This window comes from Pteronotus mesoamericanus, unplaced genomic scaffold (assembly GCF_021234165.1).
Source record: "Pteronotus mesoamericanus isolate MK-2021 breed Mesoamerican mustached bat unplaced genomic scaffold, CSHL_Meso_final contig_317, whole genome shotgun sequence".
In the NCBI taxonomy this organism is placed as follows: Eukaryota; Metazoa; Chordata; class Mammalia; order Chiroptera; family Mormoopidae; genus Pteronotus; species Pteronotus mesoamericanus.
In genome coordinates this window covers 1,123,475-1,145,146 of record NW_026555133.1, presented here as the reverse complement: position 1 = coordinate 1,145,146, position 21,672 = coordinate 1,123,475, and the positions used below count along the sequence as shown (strand labels likewise).

At 49.3% G+C, this 21,672-nt stretch overlaps 2 protein-coding genes across 2 annotated transcripts; one reads left to right on the top strand and one right to left on the bottom strand.

Annotated features, from left to right (window-relative positions):
- Positions 1 to 131: 131 nt before the first annotated feature.
- Positions 132 to 2,413, bottom strand: CLDN7 (claudin 7). The gene is made up of 4 exons (XM_054575782.1): positions 1,760 to 2,413; positions 832 to 996; positions 641 to 725; positions 132 to 552 (listed from the first exon to the last, which is right to left on the bottom strand). Exons 1-4 carry the CDS (start codon positions 1,980 to 1,982, stop codon positions 390 to 392), a joined length of 636 nt encoding a protein of 211 aa, XP_054431757.1. The 5' UTR covers positions 1,983 to 2,413; the 3' UTR covers positions 132 to 389.
- Positions 2,414 to 15,751: 13,338 nt separating this feature from the next.
- On the top strand, positions 15,752 to 21,661 carry SLC2A4 (solute carrier family 2 member 4). The gene is made up of 11 exons (XM_054575767.1): positions 15,752 to 16,022; positions 17,362 to 17,478; positions 17,594 to 17,766; positions 17,857 to 17,981; positions 18,094 to 18,209; positions 18,301 to 18,463; positions 18,550 to 18,737; positions 18,905 to 19,009; positions 19,132 to 19,233; positions 19,807 to 20,010; positions 20,544 to 21,661. Exons 1-11 carry the CDS (start codon positions 15,990 to 15,992, stop codon positions 20,745 to 20,747), a joined length of 1,530 nt encoding a protein of 509 aa, XP_054431742.1. The 5' UTR covers positions 15,752 to 15,989; the 3' UTR covers positions 20,748 to 21,661.
- The last annotated feature ends 11 nt before the right edge of the window (positions 21,662 to 21,672 follow it).

Below are 21,672 nucleotides of genomic sequence, written 5' to 3'. Positions count from 1 at the left end.
GCACCTGAGTGGGCCTGAATGAAAATGAAATGGTGAAATATGGATGACCTGGCACACAATTAGTGCTCAGTGTTCTTTTAGCTAAAGTAAGAATAGGATCGCAACAGGCTTCCTGCAAGGATCTCAGTAGGAAGAAAAAAGCCCTGAAGGGAGAAGAAAGAAGCCTACTTTCCAAAATGTATTTTTTATTACTGTACAAAAAGCACACCCATCCCTCTTTTGGCCTCCTTAACCCAGCCCCCAGGGTACTGTACATGGCGTGCAAGACTGGAGTGACCCTACAGCATCCACTGCACATCCTGCCCACAGGCTGAGCTCTCTGTCCCAAGTCCTTTCAAGTGTTGGACCACACCCACGGCTGCCAGGCTGGGGCAAGGGGGTTTCCTAGCTCACACATACTCCTTGGCAGAGTTGGACTTAGGGTAGGAGTGAGGAGCACGATACCCAGATTTGCTCTCACTCCCAGGACAAGAGCAAGAGAGCAGTGCACCTCCCAAGAGGGTCAGAGCAGACCCTGCCCAGCCAATGAAGATGGCGGGACCGAACTCGTACCTGTGGAGAGAGGAGATTGGGCTCAGAAACCCTGCCTGCCTCCCAACCCCAGACCCGTTCCCTCAGGAGGCAGGAGTCCCATACTCACTTAGTATTCATGGGGACCAAAGGATTATAAAAATCTGTGATAATCATGTGGCCATACCAGGAGCAAGCTGTCAAAGCGGCAAGACCTGGAGAAGGAAGAGAGTTTGGGTAACGTGAGCGCCCCAAAACCAGCACCTTGCCCACCCCTTCACTCTTCAGAACCCTTGAGGTCCCTTTGGACCCGTGAATCACCTGCTACGATGAAAATGATGCCTCCGGTCATGGCTATACGGGCCTTCTTCACTTTGTCGTCTCCCCCGCAGCGTGTACATTTCATGCCCATTGTGGCCACTAACATGGCTATGACGCCCAGCACCAGGGATACCACCATCAGGGCTCGAGTGGCCTGAATGGCCGCTGCGGGGAGGAGGGAAGAACTTGCATTGCTGGAAATGCAGGCGGCCCTGCGGCGGCTCCAGCCTTCGGGTTGCCCGCAGCCAGCCTGCGATACCCTCGGTGTCCAAGTACCGGCCGGTTTGGGGTGGATCCCGACTCTGCGGACTTCCAGCTCTGCCCCGCCCTGTCGCTGCTCTCGGACCCGCCCGGGGCGCCCGGGTTTCGATGAAACTGCCCCGGGTAGGGGGAAGGGTTAGAGGGGACAGCGGAGGCGGCGGCCAGAGACTCCGCACGGGCCACAGACGACGGCCCGCGTCCCAGTTCTGACCCACTCTGGAGGCCACCGGGTTTGTGGCTTCGTCTAATCGGCGGATAAGATTAAGAGACCGCAGGCGTCTGCCCACAACTGACAAGAGCGCACGCCTCCTCCTCCGGGCCCGCGGCCTCTGCCCAAGCCACCCTTTGTCTGAGAGCAAAGAGCGAGAGTGGGCGAGGCCACTGACAGCCTAGGGCCGTGGGGAAGAAGAGACCCAGGCCTCGGACCCGGCTACCGCCTGAGGAGCTGCGGGTGGAAGAAGGGTGCAGCTGGCCGGGCGCGGGCCCACGTGTAGCCGGCTGAAACACCGGCCGTCCCCGCTGTCCCGTCCCGACTGCTTCCGCTCTCTCCTCCCTCTGGCTCCCGGGCAACCCAGGGCTTCGGGCCCCGGGGCCCTGGCTCTGCCCCGCAACCCACCCCGTGACCTCGGCCCTGGGCGCGTCCGCCACGTCGGTCTCGCGGCCTTACCCGGCAGGGCCAGCACCGAGTCGTACATTTTGCAGCTCATCAGTCCCGTGCTCTGCGTGACGCAGTCCATCCACAGCCCCTTGTACATGGCCTGGGCCGTGATGATGTTGTCCCCCGCGTACGAACTCATCTGCCACTGAGGAATGGCGGTGCACGCCACCAGGCCCACCCAGCCCAGCAGGGCCATGGAAAAGCCTAGCAGCTGCAAGCCCGAATTGGCCATTCCGCCCTCAGAAGAGACTGGGGGCGCCGAGCCGGCGCTTCTGCAGTAAAACAAACAAACTTTGAGGGGCAAACCCACAAGACAACTTGCGGTGGAGTTAGAAGTCGCCCAAAGAGAAAACCAAGTTTTCTGTCGAGTGACTGCAAAGTTCGTATCACCCGAAGTAGACACAAATCGCCCCTCTGGCGGGGCGAGGGGCTCCCAGCAGAGGGAGCAGGCTACGCCCGGAGGACTGGTGACCTCCGAAGGCGATTCCCGAAGGCCCGGCCGTTCCCTCCGGCACTCTCGGCGACGCTACCCAAACAAAAGGTGGACGGGCCTTCTGGGCGGTCCTGGGTGCTGGAGGTCCCCAAAGTACCCTGGGCTGTCGGCCCGAGGGTAATCCGCAAGCAGCGGTGAGCGGGCAGAGGCGGGCGGACAGGTGCGGCGCACCTGAGTATATGTAGGGCGTCGGTGGCGCGCCCCCGCGGGCACTGGGAGCGCGAGGGGGAGCGGAACAGGAGGGGCGGCCAAGGGTGACCTGACGTCACCGAAGGGACACTCACCTGGGCCGGAAGTCCTGGCCCCCACCCTCCTCTCCCAGGTGTAGAGGAAGAAACCTGAGCACCAGGGTCACGCCCCTTCACTTGCCCGTCTTTGACCGCAGGTAGGGAGAAGGCGGAGTCTTCTCGGAAGTCAGCCCCTCTGGACTGGACTTCGCTCGGGCACCAGGATACCCCTTCCCTTCTCCCCAACAGGTGTATCGGGGACGCCGTGGAGCCAGAGCGCCGGGGACGCCCCTGGGCAGCCTTCGCTCCGCCTTTCTCCCCTCACCGCCCGCAGGGACTCTTTGCTTCTATCCTGGGTGCTCTCTGGCCCGCCCTACTTTCTCCCCACCCCCACCTCCTTCTCTACTCCGTTTTCTTCTGTCTCCTAGCCTCGCCGACCCCACTTTCAGGGGCCATGGGTCCAATTCCTCAGAACTCTCACTTAGGTAGCCGAGTTGGAGTCTCCGCCCGGGGCCACCGCCCCAGCGCACCCTCCTGGTCCCCTGTCCGTCGCCCTCCTACCCTGCCCTCCAACATACACTCAGCTTTCAGGCAAGACCTCCCATCTTCTTGCCCCCCTCCAATCAAAGCCCTGAAATGACAATACCTGCGCCCTTAGCACCCCACCTCCCAGTGGTCACTATCCCCTCCAACGCCAAGGGTCCTTGTAACAGAAGGAGGAAACCACTGAGACCAGAAGCCAGCAGAGGATGGGGAGCAGGGTAAGGGCTCCATAACAGCCTTGGCCGCACCCCTCCCTCCCTCCCTTGGAGTCTTCCCAAACTTGTCCACCTTTCCCTCTTCTCCGTCTTCTTACCTTCCTCCCGCCCCCACCCCCACCCCCCGCGCCCCCGCCCCGGCTCTACACACATTTCTCTTTCATCCTGAGCTTGGACCTGTCTATTTCTATTCGGGTTCGTTCTCCCATCCTGTGTCCTCCCTAACACATGGCTCTAAGGTGACTTGATTCCCCTCTCAGAGTCCCGCCTCACCCTCCGGTTTGTTTGGGTTTGTTTTTGGGTTTGTTTGTTTTTTTTTTCTCTCTCCAAAATATGACCCTGTCCTTCCTCTGGGCATCTCTCCCCAGCACCCCCCATTCACTCATTCCTCCCTCATCGTTTAGCGTCTCCCCCTTCCAGCCTTTCTGCTCCCTCTTTCACTGCCCTCTTTAGTCTACCTTTGTTCCCTCCCTATCTCCAGCCCCCTTAGAATCCAGCATTGCCAGTTAGTCTTTCTTTTCACCTTCCTGCCCAGTTTCCTCCCAATCTTCCTCTCCCCCCACCTTGTCCCACCTCTCAGACTCACACACATTTCTTATTCTGTCTCATTTTATTTTTTTCTCTCCTCCCCCCCCCCAACCCGCCCGCCAACTCTCTTGCATTTCCCATTTTTGTTCCTTCCTCTCAAACATTTCTCTGCAGGTCTTTCCTTCTTGAATTCAATAAACACATTAAAGGTCCCCTCAGAACTAAGCTAATTAACCCTTCCCCACCCCTATAAAATGCAGACTTTAATGAACTCTTTTATTCATTTTTTTCCTATTATTGGTTAATGATTTTTTAAGTGCTTTCCAGCACTGAAATTCCATGTTTCTCCTTACTTAAATATATTTATACTTATAAATATGAATATACTTACTTAAGTATATTTAACCTCTTCACTGCACCACCTCAGGCCAAGCCACCATCAACTCTTGCTTGGACACTGCAGCTGCCTCCAAACCAACCCCGCTTCTCCCCTTGTCTTTCTAAAATCTAGTCCCGGGAAATGACTTTTTAAAAAAAAACAACAGCAAACTTAGATCTTGTCACTCCCTGTTGAAAATCCTTAATATCTTCCAATGGCACTCTTTTATTTGCTCCTATTTCTCCACTCCATTTGGTAAATGCCATACCATGTCTTACCATACTCTGCTTCAGCCACACTGGCATCTCTCTGTTCTTGAAACAGACTTCCTGCCAGGGTGCCTGTGCACAGCCTATTTTCTATGCCTAGATGGTCTTCTCCATTTACCCCGACTCGCCTTCCTCTACCCAGCTAGCCAACTAATTCTTCAACTGTCAGCTCAAGTATGACTTCTCCCGGGAAGCCTGGCCTGACTTCCCGCCCCAGGCGGAGTCAGATCACCTGCTGAACGCTCTCACCGCTGCTTACACTTTACTTTCAAAGCTCTTATCATAGTCTAAAACTATTTACTTTGTGTGGTTATTTATTCAATGTCAGTCTCCCACTGTACTAAGTTCCAAGAGGGCAGAAATGTGTCTAGGTTTTATCACCAATAAATATTTGATGAATAAATGAATATCGAAAACTAACAATATTTTCATCCACTTGTTCAATCAGTATTTTCTGAGTGCCTATATAATGTACCAGGCACCTGTACACTGAGGATACAGCTGTAAAGAAGACACTGTGCTCCTGTAACTTAGATTCTAGAGAGAGGAAGCAGACCATAAAGACATAAACAAGCCCTGGCTGGTGTGGCTTAGCGAATTGAGTACCGACCTACGAACGAAAGGTCGCTGATTGGATTCCCAGTCAGGGCACATGCCTGGCCTGGGGCCAGCTCCCCAATTCGGGTTGTGCAAGAGGCAACCGATGGATGTATATCTCACATGTTGATGTTTCTCTCCCTCCCTTTCGCTCTCTAAAAATAAATACATAAATCTTTTTTTAAAAAAAAAGACATGAACAAAATGGTACATGTTTTGAAGGCAATAAAACAGGTTAATGTGATGAGCTTGGATCTGCTCCAGGATGAGGTCAGGAAGACCTTTCTAGGAAGTGTAAACAGTGAGCCAGCCAAGAAAGAACCATGTTAGAGCCAGAGAAAGCCGCAAGTTCTAAGACCCCGTGTCAGTTGCCCCTTTAAGACTTGTATTAATTTAAAGCAGAACCGCTTAACCTCACACTATCGACATTTGGGGCTAGATAATTCCTTGATATGGGTGACGGTCCTGGGCATTGCAGGATATTTAGCATCCTTAACTTTCACGGGTTAGATGGCAATAGAACCTTCCCCTGAACCCCAGTGTGGCAACAAAAATATGGGTGCAGGGAGCAAGTAGTTTGATGATTCAAATTAACCAACGTTGGTTGCTAAAAAAGAGAAAGGAGGAATTTTAAGGTATTTGCATGAGAGTGTTTCATGTATTAGATCATGGATATATTGGATAAGAAGGAGAGAGTAAGCGTAAAAAAGTGTTGGTAAAACCTGATAGGGTCAATGGTTAACAGTGAAAGAAATATATGAGTAAATATGTGAGTAAATGAGCTGAAAGGCTAGAAAGTGATCATTAAAAGTGGGAGGCTCAAGTTCAGTAAATTGAAAGAGGTTTTTGGAGATGACAAAGCCTAGGGACGGGCTAAAGAGAAAAATAGTTGGAGATGAGACAGGGAACTGAGGGGCTACAGTGAGATGGAGTACCCTCATGGATTTTGAAGTCAAGAACAATAATGATAGGAACATATGTGTAAAGAGGAAGATGATGAGCCAGATGCTAAAGTTATCAATGAATGTAGGTGAATGACCAGGCTGGAAGGCCCTACCAACAATTAGAGGTAATGAGTAATAAATACACTTGCAGACATGAACTTCCAGGGAGCAGAGGATTTTGAAGGATGAAGAAAGAATAATGGTGTAGATAGAAGCAGCATCAGGGAACAATATTCCCAGCTCCAGACTCTAAGATATAAGCCTGTGCTAAGAGGGCTGCCAGGGGAGTGCGTTCTCTAAGACAGCGAGGTTTCAGTAAGGTCTAGAAGAGGAACATTCAGAGAACAAGCCGGAAATACAAGGATGATAATAGACGAATCCAAAAGTCACAGAGGAAGAGTTTGAAAGACCAAGTCTGGTTAGGGGATTGGGTCAGATTAGGGGACATGCACCACAGGATGGGGATGAGGGCTGATTTGATGAGGTAAGCAGCCAGGTATGGAAACCCAACCAACTTGTTTGCTGCCGTAGGAAAGTGTGTTCTGAAAGAGTGATAAAGAAGTGAACTTTGTAAACTTGCAATATTATTTTAATATTATGCATTATTACTCAAAAACTAATTATTATACCAATCACTGAATATTGTTTTACTAGTTAAGCCAAGAAGTGATAGCACCAAGAAAGATAAAATATTCCAAGTTCTAATTCTACCTCACTTATCTTTTTAAATTTATACTTACTTTTTTTGTTGTTGTTTCTTTTTTGAGAGAAAGGGAGAGAGAGAGAAATACTGACCTGTTCCACTCCACTTACCCATACATTCACTGGTTGATTCCCATATATGCCCCAACCAAGGATGGAATCCACAACCTTGGTGTATCAGGATGATACTCCAACCAGCTGAGCTACCTGGCCAGAGCTAATTCCACCTCATTTAGAGATATATTCTTGGGCCTCAATTGCCTTATCTATAAAAAAGGAGTGAGATATGTTGCCTGCTTAGGGAACTGGGGTCTAGGCCAGGTGCTCGCCTGCAGTTCTACCTGGAGTACATTTTTGAGATACAGTCGGGGAGAAGTAATGACAAATTAACCAGTTCATTTTATCAGGCTAGGGTGATCTTGCCTCTAAAATCAGCTAAAGATAGTGTGAGAAAAGTATTAAAGGCCTATTTCATCTGTAAATATAGACACAAAAGTCCTTAATAAAATATTACTTAACCAAATATAAAAGCATATTTGAAGGTAATACATTACAAACAAGGGCAGTTTATCCCAGGGATACAAGTGTCTCAATATTAGAAAACCCATCGGTGTATATCACCACATTAAAGACTAAAAAAGAAAATTATATGGTTACCTCAATCAAAGATTTAAAAAGCATTTGATAAGTTTTACTACCTAGTGATGATCAGTTTTAAAAAACAAAGATTAGAAAGGAAATTCTTTTTTTAATTTTTATGAGTTTATTTCAGTCAAACTGGGAGCAAGTTCTCAAATGCTCCCAGGAAGAAAATTCTTATACTTAATGAAGAAATTTTAGACTCAACTTCTTTATGCTGGGGAAAAGGACAAAGATGTTCACTGTTACCCATTTTGTATGACAAAGTCCTGGAGGTTGTAATCAGTACTGCAAGGAAGTAAATAAGTAGCGCAAAGATTGAAGGGGACAACATAAAACTGATATACAGGTGATCTAATCATCTATTTGGAAAAGTGAACAGAATCAGTAAGGATGTTCAGTAAGGCAGCTGTACACAAGATCAACCTACAAAAAAAATTAATTAGTATTTTACTACACCAGTAATAACAAATTATAAAATATAATTAAAAATAACATTCAATTTGTGTCAGTGACAAAATCATAGAGAAACTAGGAATTAACCAAGTATTCATAAGACCTCAGTGGGAAAAAAGTTTTTTTTTTTTTCTGATAAATGACATAGAAGACGGCCTGAATAAATAAATAGGTCACTACAAAGAGATCAGCTGTCCCCAGAGAAATTTATAGTTTGATAGGTTACCAATTTTATAAAAGATCTTGAACCGTAATTGGTTTGGCTCAGTTGGTTGGGCATTGCTTCTCAAAGCAAAAAGTTGCTGGTTCAATTCCCAGTCAGTGCACATGCCTAGGTTGCAGGCTCATCTCAGATAGGTTGGACACGTAGGAGAGGCAACCAATCAATGTTTCTCTCTCACATCAGTGTTTTCCTCCTCTTTCTTCCTCCTTCTTTCTATAAAAATAAAAAATAAATAAGTCTTTTTTAAAAAAGATCTTCATAAGTTTACCCCAGAATTGGTACATAGCAATAAAAGACCACAAATAGTAAGTTGACATTGAAAAGGAAAAGTAACAAGAGGAGGCTTGCCCTTCCAGAAATTTAAACTTGCTACCAAGCATTGTGAAAAACAGAAACTTGTAGTATTAGTTGTAGCTGTAATGACCATGTAGCCCTGGCTGTTGTGGCTCACTGGATTCAGTGCCACCCTGCAAACCAAAATGTCACCAGTTCAACTCTGTGACCAGTTCAACTCCCAGTTAGGGCACACGTCTGGGTTGCGGGCCAGGTCCCAGGCTGGGAGTGTGCGAGAGGCAACCGATGTTTCTCTCCCTCTCTGTATCCCTCCCTTGCCCTCTCTCTAAAAAATAACAATAAATAAATACAATTAAACAACAGTGTAGTGTTAATACAAGAACAGACAGATACACCAATGAAACAATATGAGCTCAGAGACAGATACTTTTACAGATCAGATTTTGATATATGATAAATGTCTCAGTAAGAGAAAAATTAATTGGATCCCTAACACCCAAAACAAGGGTGTACTCCATATAAATGAAAAAGACCTAAATGTGCCCTGGCTAGGTAGCTCAGTTGGTTGGAGTGTTGCTCGTATATCAAAGGGTTGCAGGTTCAAGTCCCCATCAGGGCACTTACCTAGATTGTGGGGTTGATCCCCAGTCGGGGCACATGTGGGGGAGGCACCCAATCGATGTTTCTTTCTCTCTCTCTCTCTAATCAATAGAACATATCAAAAATAAATTTAAAAAAATCATAAAAAGACCTAAATGTGACAAGTAAAACTATAAAGTTATTGAAAGAAAATATTTTTTAAAACCTTCGTGGTGCAAAGATGGAAAAGAATATATGCAAACTTTCAAAATCATTAACCATAAGTGGAAAAAGTTGTCATTTTGATTATACCAAAAATAGGATTTCTACTTCATGAAATTCATCAAGGAAAATTTAATAGGCAGATGATAAAATGAGAGAAAATATTTGCAATGTTTAAGTCTGACAAAGAACTGATATAATTTTTTAAATGTTGTGATCAACATGAAAAATACTCCAAGAGAAAACAGGCAGAGACTATAAGGAGAGAACTTACAAGAGAAAACCAAAGCTCTAACAAGTCTTTAAAGGAATGCTTCACGCCATGACTAATCAGACAGAACTTCAGGAAGATACCATCTTTCACTTACTGAACTGACAAATATTAGAAATCCAAACCAATTCTCATGTATTTGATTAAAATCTGATATAGTCTCCTACAGATTTTAAAAGACTGCCCAGCTGGAAATATTAACTTTTGTGACAACATAGGTAGATCTTGAGAGTATCATGCTACGGGAAATACATCAGATGGAAAAGGACAAGAACCATATGATTTCACTCATATGTGGACTATAAAACAAAAAGCAACAAATGAAAAAACAAATTAATAAATACAGACAGCAGAACGGTAGTTACCAGAGGGAAAGGACAATGGAGGGAGGACTAAGAGGGTAAAAGGCGTCAGATACACGGTGAGAGAGGAGACTAGACCCTCTGCGGTGAGCACGCAATGGAGTACACAGAGGTTGTATGATAAAGTTGTACATCTGATATTTATATAATGTCATTACCAACTGTTACCCCGATAAATTTAATTAGTTTTTGAGATTAAAAAAAAAAAAGACTGACCATCTTACATGTTGGTAAAGGTGTAAAGGAATTGGAACTTTCATACACTGCTAATGGAAGTGTAAAATGCTACAACCACTTTGGAAAACAGTTTGGCAGTTTCATAAAAAGTGACATACACCTGTCACATAATCTAGCCATTCTACTCCTAGGTGTTTTCCAAGAGAAATGAAAGCATATGTCCATACAAAGAAACCTACACATGAATGTTCCTAACAGCTTTATTTGTAACAGCCTAACGTTGGAAAGAACCCAAATGTCCATCAACAGGTGAATGGATAATCAGACCTATTATTGATAATCAAATCAATAATACTCAGCAATAAAAAGGAATTAATTATTGATACACAGAACAACACAGATGAACCTCAAAATAATTCATAAGTGAAAGAAGCCAGACAAAAAGGTACATTCTATCCATTTACATAAAATTCTAAAAAATTCAAACCAGTCTATAATAACAAAGCAGATTAGCGGTTACCTAGGGGCTGGGGAAATGGCCAAAGGGAAGGATTACAAAGAGGTACAAGAAAACTTTGGAGAACGATGGAGAATATTCATTACCTTGATTATTCCGACAGTTTCATGGTTGTATACAAATGTCAAAACTTATATTGTAGCCCTGGCTGGGTAGCTCAGTTGGTTAAACCATCATCCTAATACACCAATTTTGTGAGTTCGATCCCCAGTCAGTAAACATACAAGAACCAACCAATAAATGCATAAATAAGCAGAACAACAAATCAATGTTTCCCTCTTTTTAAAATTAATTAAAAAATTTAAAAACTTAAATTGTACACTTAAAATATGTGTAGTTTATTTTTTATCAGTTATGCCTCAATAAAACTGTTTTAAAAAACAAAAACAAATAACCTCATTCAGCCCTGGCCAGTGTGACTTGGTTGGTTGGGCATCATCCTGAATACCGAAAGGTCACCAGTTTGATTCCCGGTCAGGGCACATGCCTGTGTTGGGAGTTTGGACTCCAGTTGAGGCACGTGCAAGAGGCAACCTGACTGATGTTTTTGTCTGACATTGATGTCTCTCTCCCTCTCTTTCTCCCTCCCTTCCCCTCTCACTAGAATCAATAAAAGAAAAAAATGTTTTTAAAGCCTCATTCAGTTTAATCTATTCTAAGTGCTATATAAGTATTACATTATTCACCTTCATTAAAACCCTAAGATGTAGATACTATTATTATCTCCCTTCTCATTTTACAGACGAGGTAAATAAGGCACAAAGAGCTTAGGTAATTTTCCCAAGGGCACAAAGTTAGTAAGCATCAGAGCAGCAGCTCAAACTCAGGCAGTTTGGGCCCAGAGTCTATACTCTTTTTTCAATTCTCACTTGAGGATATGTTCAGTGATTTTAGAGAGAGAGGAATGGGGGGGTGGCGGGAGAGATAGAAAGAAGGAGAGAGGGAAACACTGATGTGGGAGAGGAACATTGATTGGCTGCCTCCTGCACATGCCCAACCAGGGATCTAACCTGCAACTCAGGTATGTGCCCTGACTGGGAATTGAACCTGCAGTCTTCTGGTGCACGGGACAACGCTCCAACCAACTGAGCAAATCAGCCAGGGCAGAGTCCATACTCCTAACTGTGCTGCCTCTGGGTGGATAGTGACTGGGAGGGTGTGGTGGTAACAGAACACTTCCACATTGCTGATGGAAGTGGAGACTGGGACAGTCATTCTTAATAGCAAGCTGGTAGCAGTTAGTCATATTAGATATAAGTATACCCTATGACTCAGCAATTCCACTTGTGGAGAAAGATATAAATAAAGACATAGACATAGGCAGAGGCAAAGATATATCTCCCAAAGAAGTTCTCATAGGAGTTCATAGTGAACCTTGTATGAAAATGTTCATTGCCACATTATTTGTTGTGGTTGGGAGCTGAAGGTGACGTGGGTGCTCATCAAAAGGGTTATAAAATGTAGTGTGACTGATACTGTAGATACTGTGTGATACTGATACTGTGGAGTACTATGCAACAATAAATTTAATCCCAGAAGATGAATGAGTTTTTAAAACAGTGCTTATCGAAATAAGATCTTGTCCTGGCCGTGTGGCTCGTTTGGTTGCAGTGTCGTCCCATAACTGAAGGGCTGTGAGTTCGATTCCCGGTTGTGGCACATACCTAGACTGCAGGTTGATCCCAAGTCGGGGCTTATGGGGAAGGCAGCCAACTGATGTTTCTCTACCACATGAGTGTTTTTCTCTCTCTCCTTTCCCCTCTCTGAAAGCAATGAGAAAATGTCCTCTAGTGAAGATAAAAAAGAAAAGGAAAGAAGATCAGAAAGAAAGATATAGCCCTGGCAGGGTAGTTCAGTTGGTCAGAGTATCAACCCGATGCGCTAATGTGGGTTCGATCCCAGGTCAGGACACATAACAAGAATCAACCAATGAATGCATAAGTAAGAGTAGAAGAACACATCTCTCTCTCTCTCCCCCCTTCCTCTCTCTTTAAAATCAATAAATAAAAAATATTTTTAAAGGATTTTTGAAAAAGAACAAAAGATATAACAAGATGCCATTTATATAAAATTAAAATGCACACAAAACAATTCATAGTTTACAGGAGCACAACAAAATATGAGCATTAAAGGCATTGCAAGGGTTGCCCTTGAAAGGGGACAAACAAGAAATGGGTATGTAAATAAAAGAGAATAGTTTTAAACATAAACATAAAATAAGGCATAGATCAATGAAGAAAATGTACCAACAACTGTTGTTAATTCAATCCTCCACACCTAAGACCTTAATATATAGACAAAATGCAGAGAAAGAACAAAGGGAGGAGATAGCACTACTGAAGCTCAGGAGTCAAGTTTTCCTTCCAGAACATGCAAGCAAAGAGGACCTGTACAGTAGGAGCTGGGGGGAAGAGTGGGGAGTGTTGTATGAAGGAATATGCTGGCATTCTCCTGCCTGCCAATCTCTTTACCTGAAAATGGGCTGAACCCAACCAGAAAGCAGTGAATGCAGGAGCTTGGATAACGAGGGCATGCAGGATTTAGCTCCCCATGATACAGGGCAGAGTTTAGGAAGGGCTACAACTCGTTCTGAAATTACATGGGCCAAGGGTTACTATGCAAAATCAACACACGCGCACACTTGCACGCTTGCTCCAATTCAATGTTCCCACTGTCATTTGTCTCTCCTTCATTTTCAATCCTCTGTCAATCAATATCTTTGCCCCACCTTCCATGCCACTTTTCTTTCTCTCTGGCAAGACTCTCCTTGTGCCTTTTTTTGGTCTTCTCTTCTACTTCCCCATCACTCCTCCACATTCTTTAAACTACTCTTCCTCCTACATCTAGCTCTGACCTGCTTTCTTCAATCCTGCTTTTCCTGGGGTTTAAAACTCCTAGACTGGTCCCTGAGAAGCATCAGAAAACAAAGCATCTGAACAATGCTCTACCCAAGCATCTGAACTTGGGTAAAGGAATATGCCTTTACCCAAGTGGCAGGACAGAGCCCAGGGTGTTGGACCCCAGACCTATACTTAACCTACGCCGACTTTTCACCTGCCTCCAACCTGTGCCTCCCTCTTTCTTGCTTTCTTGCTTTCTTTCAAGATTTTATTAGAGAAGGAAAAGGAGGGAGGAAGAGAGGGAGAGAAACCTGAATGTATGATTGCATCTCACATGCCCCCTGCTGGGGACTCGCCCGCAACCCAGGTATGGGCCCTACACTGGGAATCGAACCCGTGACTCCTCACTTCACCGGCTGGTGCTCAATCCACTGAGCCACACCAGCCAGGGCTTCCTACTATCTTCTTTTTTCCCTGTGGCATCTTTCTCTGCTTTTCCTCCTCCCTGGCCTACTCCTTTTGTGGTATTTCAGCATTCCTTGGTTCTCCTTTTACCTTCCTGATCTCTTCGCTTCCGACCATTGCTTCTGCTCCTTTTGGCTCATGTATGGTCGGTTCTCCTTAATGTTCACACTTCAGTTCTTCATTTACACCCTCTTTGTCAGATAGGTGGAGCCATTTTCCAAGTGGTTCCCTCCTTTGTGATTGCTCCCCAACCTATGTTCTTGGCCGTTGGGAGGAGACCCTCATTTTATTCATTCAACAAACATTTACTGAGTACCTGCCCCTAGGCTGGGTGCTGGGAATACAGAGGTAAACAAGATGATGTTCTGCCCTCCGTGGTTGAAGTACGGAGAAGAAATGGTAATGCTATACTATATTGGGGATACATGGCTTTCTGGAGGAAAACCAAAGAAGGTTTCACAGAGTGGGTGAGCTTTTTTAAAGGATGAATAGAGTCCTCTGGTATTCCGGACTGAGAGATTATTCGTATGACAATGACAACAGGGAATGAAACAGCACTGTGTGTCCTGAGCATAGGAAGTAGGAAGGTATTGAGCGGAGAAGATAGAAGGTGAAGAAGAGACAGGAGAGGTGGGATGTTTTGTTCACTCTGATAAGCGGTTTGACCTTGACAGTGGGGGCCAAAAAAAGCCAGTGGCCTTTGGGATGAGGTTGAACTTTTTTGTACTATACTCTGCCCTCAGTGTAAGGGAAAAGGAGCAGCAGGAACACTAGTCAAAGTGAGGGTGGTTTGGACCGAATGGGCAGCAGAGCAGGTGAGGAAAATCAGATGATTGTGAGTTTAGGAAGTCAGAACACCCATGTTGATAACTAACTGGATAAAGGGAGCTGTGGGAGAGGAGAAAATAAGCTGATTTTCAGGATTCTGTTAGAAGTGACAGGGTGGCTATTGAAACCATTCACTGAGATGAGAAAATTAGGAGGAGCAGGTTTGGACTCCACCCCGGCGGTAGCTGAACTTTCGGATCGGGAGCTCCAGAAAGAGGCCTCAGTTGGAGGTAACAGAACCCTTAGAGAAGAAGAATGGCCAGGGACGAAGGGCCAGAGCCTACCCCTGGGCCTCATCCGCAAGCGGGTCCTCACTCTCCCTCCAGGTGGCACTACAGCCCCGCGCTTCTGAGCCCTGTTTTCGAAGCAGAGCGCGTTCTGCATTCCGCGTTCCGCTTTTTCTCCGGACAAGCCCACTCTAGGTCGCGTCCTCCTCGCAGGGCAGGATTTAGCTGGGGATTCGAACCGGGAGTGGCCTCCAGAGAGCGTGCCCAAGTTGTCCACGCGACCAGCACATGGTGTGGGGGCTCAGGGACCTCAGGGCAGGTGGCGTGATTGGTGTGACCACCTGTCCCTCGGGCTGCCTCCAGGAACCAACGTCAGGAACGGGGTTACGGGAGAGGCCAGATAGGCAGTTCCCGGAGCAGGGATCAATAGAAACAACGTCACCCGATCCGTGAGGAACGGAATTACCTGTCCTCCAGGGCCACCCCCGCGTGGGAAACGTGTTGCGGACACTTTAAGGTTCCATCTTCCTGCCCTCCCCAGCTTGGGACAGGCCTGGACACCCGGGACCTGACATTTGGCTTCTCCCAACGTAGGAGCTAAAAATAACGCCGTGGGTTACTTTAGGCCATTGCTCCTCACGCAGCCCGCGAGCCTGCTCGCCCACTGCCTCAGGCCACCCCAGTTCCCTCCCGGGCAAGTATACCTGGCCCACTCCCTCCTCTCGGAGCCCGCTGTCCCAACCCGCCGCGTAGGACTTTTAAGTCGCCTCTTCAGCCCAGAACGTTGGCTGGTGGGAGGAATCTTCACACGACGGGAACTAGGCCTTCTGTGCCCCAAGTCTTTTTTCTCAAAACTTCCCAGCAAGAAGCTGGAGGGGCGTGCCTCGCCCGGCACGCTGAGGGGTGTGACCTGGCTGGCAGGCCCGCTATCTGGTGCCAAATTCTAAACCCCCGGGCTGAGGGAGGGGCGTGGCCTCCTGGCCAATGGGTGCTGTGAAGGGCGTGGCGCGTGGGGGCTGCGGGGGCTCCTCAGGTCTCTTTCCGGCTCCGCCAGATCCCCGGGAGCCCTGCCGCTCTGGGGCTCCTTGGCTTTGGCTGTGGGTCCCGCTAGGCCCACCCTCCGCACTTCACTCCGGGACCCCCGTCGCCCCCGCGCCCTCTGCCTGCCAGGCTGAGCCGCAGACCCCCAGTCGCCTCCCTCTCGTTAACTGCAGCTCCTTTGCCTCCAGCTCCTAAGACAAGATGCCGTCGGGCTTCCAACAGATCGGCTCAGAAGTAGGGCTCAGCATGCGGTGGTGGGACGGGGGCACGGGTCTCGCTTTTCTCGGGCTGGGGTCGCGGTTGGGGGTCAGCTAAGGGGCGGTCCCTGCGCAGGCGCAGGGGTGGGGGTGTGGGAGCCTGGCTATTTATACTCGGGCTAGACAACCCGTGACTGTCGGGTTCCAGTCCGTCCAAGAGACAGAGTGGGTCTGGGGGACCGTTCAGGGGCACGGACCACAATTGGATTTTGTGAGACCAGGGCTCGCCCCCTTCTCCAGTACACCGCGCATTGCGCCAGAATCAGGGACACCTTGTACTCGATCCAGTTGAGAATGCAGACCCAGGAGGGTCTTGAACTCCAGGAGCTCTTCGCCTGTCCCGGCTCCTGGGAAGTTTTCGAGGACCGGAGGCCCTCTGTTGGACCCCACCCCCCACCCCTGGCGGCTCTCCAGAACGCTGAACTTTCCCTTGGCCCCATGGTTGGTGGAGGGGCAGAGAGGATTGGCACCCTCCCCACCCCCCCACCCCCCACACTCCCCCAGCTCAGGTTTCTGCTTGGAGACAGTCTGTGCCGCCAGTGAGCGGCCACCACAGCCACCGCCCCTCACACCACTTTCCCGCCCCCATCCCCTGGGCATGGCTCTTCCAGGCAAAAGCCGGCAAGGTCCCCTGCCCTTCGCTGGGGCTTTAAAGGGGGAGGGGAGACGGGGCGGAGACAGAGAAGGCCATCACAAAGGCCATAGGCAGGAGGAATGACCGCGATGTCCTTTTTGGATTGCTCTTTTTGAGCCTGTTGGGGGCCCCCAGGAGCCAGCTGAGAGAACCCCCAGAGGGGAGGGAAGAGGACAGAGGCTGATGATGATAGTGCACTGTCACTTTATAAAACCAGCCCTGTCCAGGATACTGTTAACATTTTATTTTGATTTTCACACTTTTTCATTGACACGTAGGCAAAGCAAGCAACATTCCCCCTCTCCTAACCTAGAGGAAACTTATGTTCAAAGTGGGAAGTGACTTGCCCAAGGTCACACAAATTGAAATCGGGTCTCTTAAGGCCAAGCCTTCCCAAGGTCACAGAGGAATTGTGAGACCCAGGTCCTCAGACATTTCTCTGCTGGCTGGACTCAAACACCCAGTTTCTCCTCCATGCCCTGGTTACTGTGGGGTTCTTTCTGCTCCTGTTTACACTCAGATCTTCCCACAAGTCCTAATATGGCCCAGTTTCTCTCACCCAACATGTTGGATGGAACCCAGTAACATAAGGCTCTGGCTGGGCGCAAGCCCAGGTCCCTGAAGAAAGGAAAGAAACCACATTTCTATGTGACATGCCTCCTCTGTACTTTTGCCTGCCCAGGAAGGGGAACCCCCTCAGCAGCGAGTCACTGGGACCCTGGTCCTCGCGGTATTCTCTGCTGTGCTTGGCTCCCTGCAGTTTGGCTACAACATCGGGGTCATCAATGCCCCACAGAAGGTGAGGGTCCTACGGCTGGCAGAGTGGGGGTGCCCAAACAAGGAAGGCAGGGGACAGGAGGGACGAAAAGAGAGGGAAGGGCCTGCGGGAATTCACTCCTCTGCTGTCTTCCCAGGTGATTGAACAGAGTTACAATGAGACGTGGCTGGGGAGACAGGGGCCTGAGGGACCTGGCTCCATCCCCCCAGGCACCCTCACCACCCTCTGGGCTCTCTCCGTGGCCATCTTTTCTGTGGGCGGCATGGTCTCCTCCTTCCTCGTTGGCGTCATCTCTCAGTGGCTGGGAAGGTACGGGGCCTGAAGGACAAGGGTAGGGAACAGGAAGGGAGCCACAGCACCGGCACCCTAACTCTCACAGCCCCACTCTCTGCCTGCCAGGAAGAGGGCAATGCTCGTCAACAACGCCCTGGCAGTGCTGGGGGGCACCCTCATGGGCCTGGCCAACGCTGCTGCCTCCTATGAGATGCTCATCCTTGGACGGTTCCTCATTGGTGCCTACTCAGGTACCCACAGGCACCATGGCCCTGCCCAGTGCCCTGCTCTCCTTCACCATCCCTGGGTTTGGTGGGAAGGAGTGTGCAGCTGCCTCAGCCCTCTCTTCTTCCCTCTGCCCAGGGCTGACGTCGGGGCTGGTGCCCATGTACGTGGGGGAGATCGCCCCCACTCACCTGCGGGGCGCCTTGGGGACACTCAACCAACTAGCTATCGTCATTGGTATTCTGATTGCCCAGGTGACTGGGCCTGGCCCCATAGGGGAACAGGGAGGGTTTGGGGAGGGGCTCTGGGAGACAGGATGAATGGCCTGCCCTCCCTCTCTCGCAGGTGCTGGGCTTGGAGTCCATGCTGGGCACCGCCACCCTATGGCCGCTCCTCCTGGGCATCACAATCCTGCCCGCCCTCCTGCAGATGGTCCTGCTGCCCTTCTGCCCAGAAAGCCCCCGCTACCTCTATATCATCCGGAACCTGGAGGGGCCTGCCAAAAGGAGTGAGCTTCTACCCCATCTTGCTAGCGCCTATCCCCCTCCCAGACCCTCTCCCTGTCCTCTCAGGCCTGACCCTCCTCACCTCCAGGTCTGAAGCGCCTGACAGGCTGGGCCGATGTGTCTGGAGCGCTGGCTGAGCTGAAGGAGGAGAAGCGGAAGCTGGAGCGCGAGCGGCCACTGTCTCTGCTGCAGCTCGTGGGCAGCCGTACCCACCGGCAGCCCCTAGTCATTGCAGTTGTGCTGCAGCTGAGCCAGCAGCTTTCAGGCATCAATGCTGTATGTATGCCGCAGCCTCTGGGAAGGGCAGGGTTAGGGAACAGCCGTAGCGGAGAGGAGAAGGGAACAAGCCCCCTCCCTTAAAACTCAGCGTGAGTCCAGCTTGGTGGGCCTGCAGGGGAGGAAGGGACATCCCTGCCATCCCCTTTTTTTCCTCCCACCTATAGGTTTTCTATTATTCAACCAGCATTTTTGAGACGGCGGGCGTAAAGCAGCCAGCATATGCCACCATAGGAGCTGGTGTGGTCAACACAGTCTTCACCTTGGTCTCGGTAACTTGGTCTCTGGAATGGCTGTCACCATGGCTTCACATCCCTTGGTTGTCTCCATCCACCCAATCCCTCCCCTTCCCATGCCCTGAAGCCCCCCTGCCAAGCCCTGACTCTCCCCACAGGTACTCTTGGTGGAGCGGGCTGGGCGCCGGACACTCCATCTTCTGGGCCTGGCGGGGATGTGTGGCTGCGCCATCTTGATGACTGTGGCTCTGCTTCTCCTGGTGAGGCCTGGGGAGTGGGAAGGGGACCAGTAGCCCAACACATGGGACAGCACCAAAAAGCTCTGTGTCCAGCCAGGGCCATTCCTCTACATATGTGCCTTTGGTCCTAGAGCGAGTCTGTGTGCCAGGACCATGGTCTTGCTCCCAAAGGACCCAGGCAGCACTTCCCCCCGCCCTGGGAGAAAGCTGTAGTGAAGCACAGCTCTGGCGGCCAGGAAGGGGAGCCACTGTCCAGCCCTGGGAACAATAATCCCTAAGGACCCAGCTTTAGAACCAAGGGGGAATTGATCACCTTTTGTTGTTGTTGTTGTTCTCTTATTTTTTTTCTTGCTTTTGGGAATTGGTTGTCTTAAGAGTCGAGAGTCTATAACATTCCCCCTGCTTTGAATTGGCCTAGGGCAGCCAGCTGAATGTCAGTGCTCAGAAATGCCCAAGAGCCTGTTTCGACTGAGAGTGGCAGCCCCCGTCCCCGTGGGCTGCTGGGAGGGGTTGATTTCAGCTCTCTGGGTTGAGCACAAAGGAAGATTCAGAAGGATCTGACCTGAATTCCCACCCTCCCTGCCTGGTCCCCAGGAGCGGGTTCCAGCCATGAGCTATGTCTCCATCGTGGCCATCTTCGGCTTTGTGGCATTCTTTGAGATTGGCCCTGGCCCCATCCCCTGGTTCATTGTGGCCGAGCTCTTCAGCCAGGGACCCCGCCCAGCCGCCATGGCCGTGGCCGGTTTCTCCAACTGGACGTGCAACTTCCTTATTGGCATGTGTTTCCAGTATGTCGCGGTAAGTGGCCTGCCCCTGTCCTGCCTCCCACAACCATAGGCCGGGGGGCGGGGGGCAGCTCACAGGTAGCCCGTTGGCTTTCCAGTCAGGCACCCCCCTGGCTCTACGGGTCTTGAGGGTCGCTCTGGTGGACAACGTGGGCCCTGCAGACCACCCACTCCACCAGAATTAAAGGGGAAAAGGGAGCTGAACTAGATCACAAAGCAACACAGTAGTTTGTCTTCAAAACAAACTGGTAGTGTAACTTATTTAGACTAGGAGTAAAATTATAAGCTTCATATTAATACAGTGAATGGCTGGGAGTCCACTCTGAGTGTAGTAACTCAGGATGGTAAGAGGGTGAAAACCGAGGAGATTGGGCTTCAGAGGATCCGTTTTTTCACTAAATTCTCGTTCCTGGTTATGTCCATTGCCCTGAAAAGGAAGCCACCTGCTTTCTGCAGTATCCCAGCTCCCTGTGAGAGACTTTAGTTCCTGGCTTGCTTGAGACTGCCTTTCCCCTCCCGTCATACCTCTTCCTTTGCCTGTCCCAGGATGCTATGGGCCCCTACGTCTTCCTTCTATTTGCTGTCCTCCTGCTCGGCTTCTTCATTTTCACCTTCTTAAGAGTGCCCGAAACCCGAGGCCGGACGTTTGACCAGATCTCAGCTGCCTTCCACCGGACACCCTCTCTTTTAGAGCAGGAGGTGAAGCCCAGCACAGAGCTTGAGTATTTAGGGCCAGATGAGAATGACTGAGGAGTCAGGCAGGGGTGGGAGAGCCAGTTCTCTCTCCGTCCCGGAGACCCCCTCCTTTCCTCTGTGGCACTTTAACCCTCTCTTCCCCATCACTTCCAGGGTGGAGAAAGCCCCTGCAGCCTGGTGGAATTGGGAAGCTGGAGGGAGGGGTAGTCTGAGCACCCCCTCTTTCCCCGCGTATGACTCTCCTGGATTATTTATGTGTTATGGTTAGGCTGTGGCCATCAGGGTGGGCCATTCTCCCCTTTTGTCTCCCTCCTCCTTTCTCCATAGTTCACCCCCATCCCGCCTCAGCTCCAGAATATACTTTTGCCTCTTTGCTAGAGAAGAGGGTTTGGAGGAGAGGCTCTACGACTGACTTCAGTGTGGGTGGACTGAAGTAGAGAGCAGGAATGGATGAGGAAAATTGAATTTCTTGTCACCTTGGACTCTTCCCACACTAGCACTTTCTCTGAGTTCTTGCCACATAGACTCTGGGTGAAGAGGGCTCTATCTTGACCCCTCCCAGGCAAAGGATGCACCTTCCCGATACCTAACCTCACCTCTCTCACTGCAGGCTCAGTCTTCTTGCTCAACCTTCTAGGGCAAGAGGGAACACCTGCCCATGTGTGGCAAGAGAAAGGGACAGCAAGCTTCTGCCTCTAAACTTAGGGCCCTGGGCCCTACCCCGAGGGCTCCCCGAGGCCTCACCTCTTTTCTCCTCTCCCATTCTAAAAGGGTGTTCTACCCACAGGCTTTTGACCAACTAAGGGAAAGAGAGATTTGAAAGGCTGCCTGTAAACACTAGGCTGGGAGGAATCTTCAAATATTTTTGTATTGTTTGAAAAAGAAGGGGTAGGGAGAAGAAACCAAAAGTCTGTTGTACTAAATGTAAATATACAGATACGTATATAAAAATCACTGTACAAGACAAAGCGTCCTGTCG

Excerpts from the sequence above, each read along its gene's own strand:
- CLDN7 (XM_054575782.1), bottom strand. The coding sequence starts at position 1,982 with ATGGCCAATTCGGGCTTGCAGCTGCTAGGCTTTTCCATGGCCCTGCTG. Across the intron at positions 726-831 it reads CATCATTTTCATCGTAGCAG|GTCTTGCCGCTTTGACAGCT; the intron begins GTGATTCACGGG and ends TTCCTTCTCCAG. Across the intron at positions 553-640 it reads TTGGTCCCCATGAATACTAA|GTACGAGTTCGGTCCCGCCA; the intron begins GTGAGTATGGGA and ends CTCTCTCCACAG.
- SLC2A4 (XM_054575767.1), top strand. The coding sequence starts at position 15,990 with ATGCCGTCGGGCTTCCAACAGATCGGCTCAGAA. Across the intron at positions 17,479-17,593 it reads TCATCAATGCCCCACAGAAG|GTGATTGAACAGAGTTACAA; the intron begins GTGAGGGTCCTA and ends CTGTCTTCCCAG. Across the intron at positions 18,738-18,904 it reads AGCTTTCAGGCATCAATGCT|GTTTTCTATTATTCAACCAG; the intron begins GTATGTATGCCG and ends TCCCACCTATAG.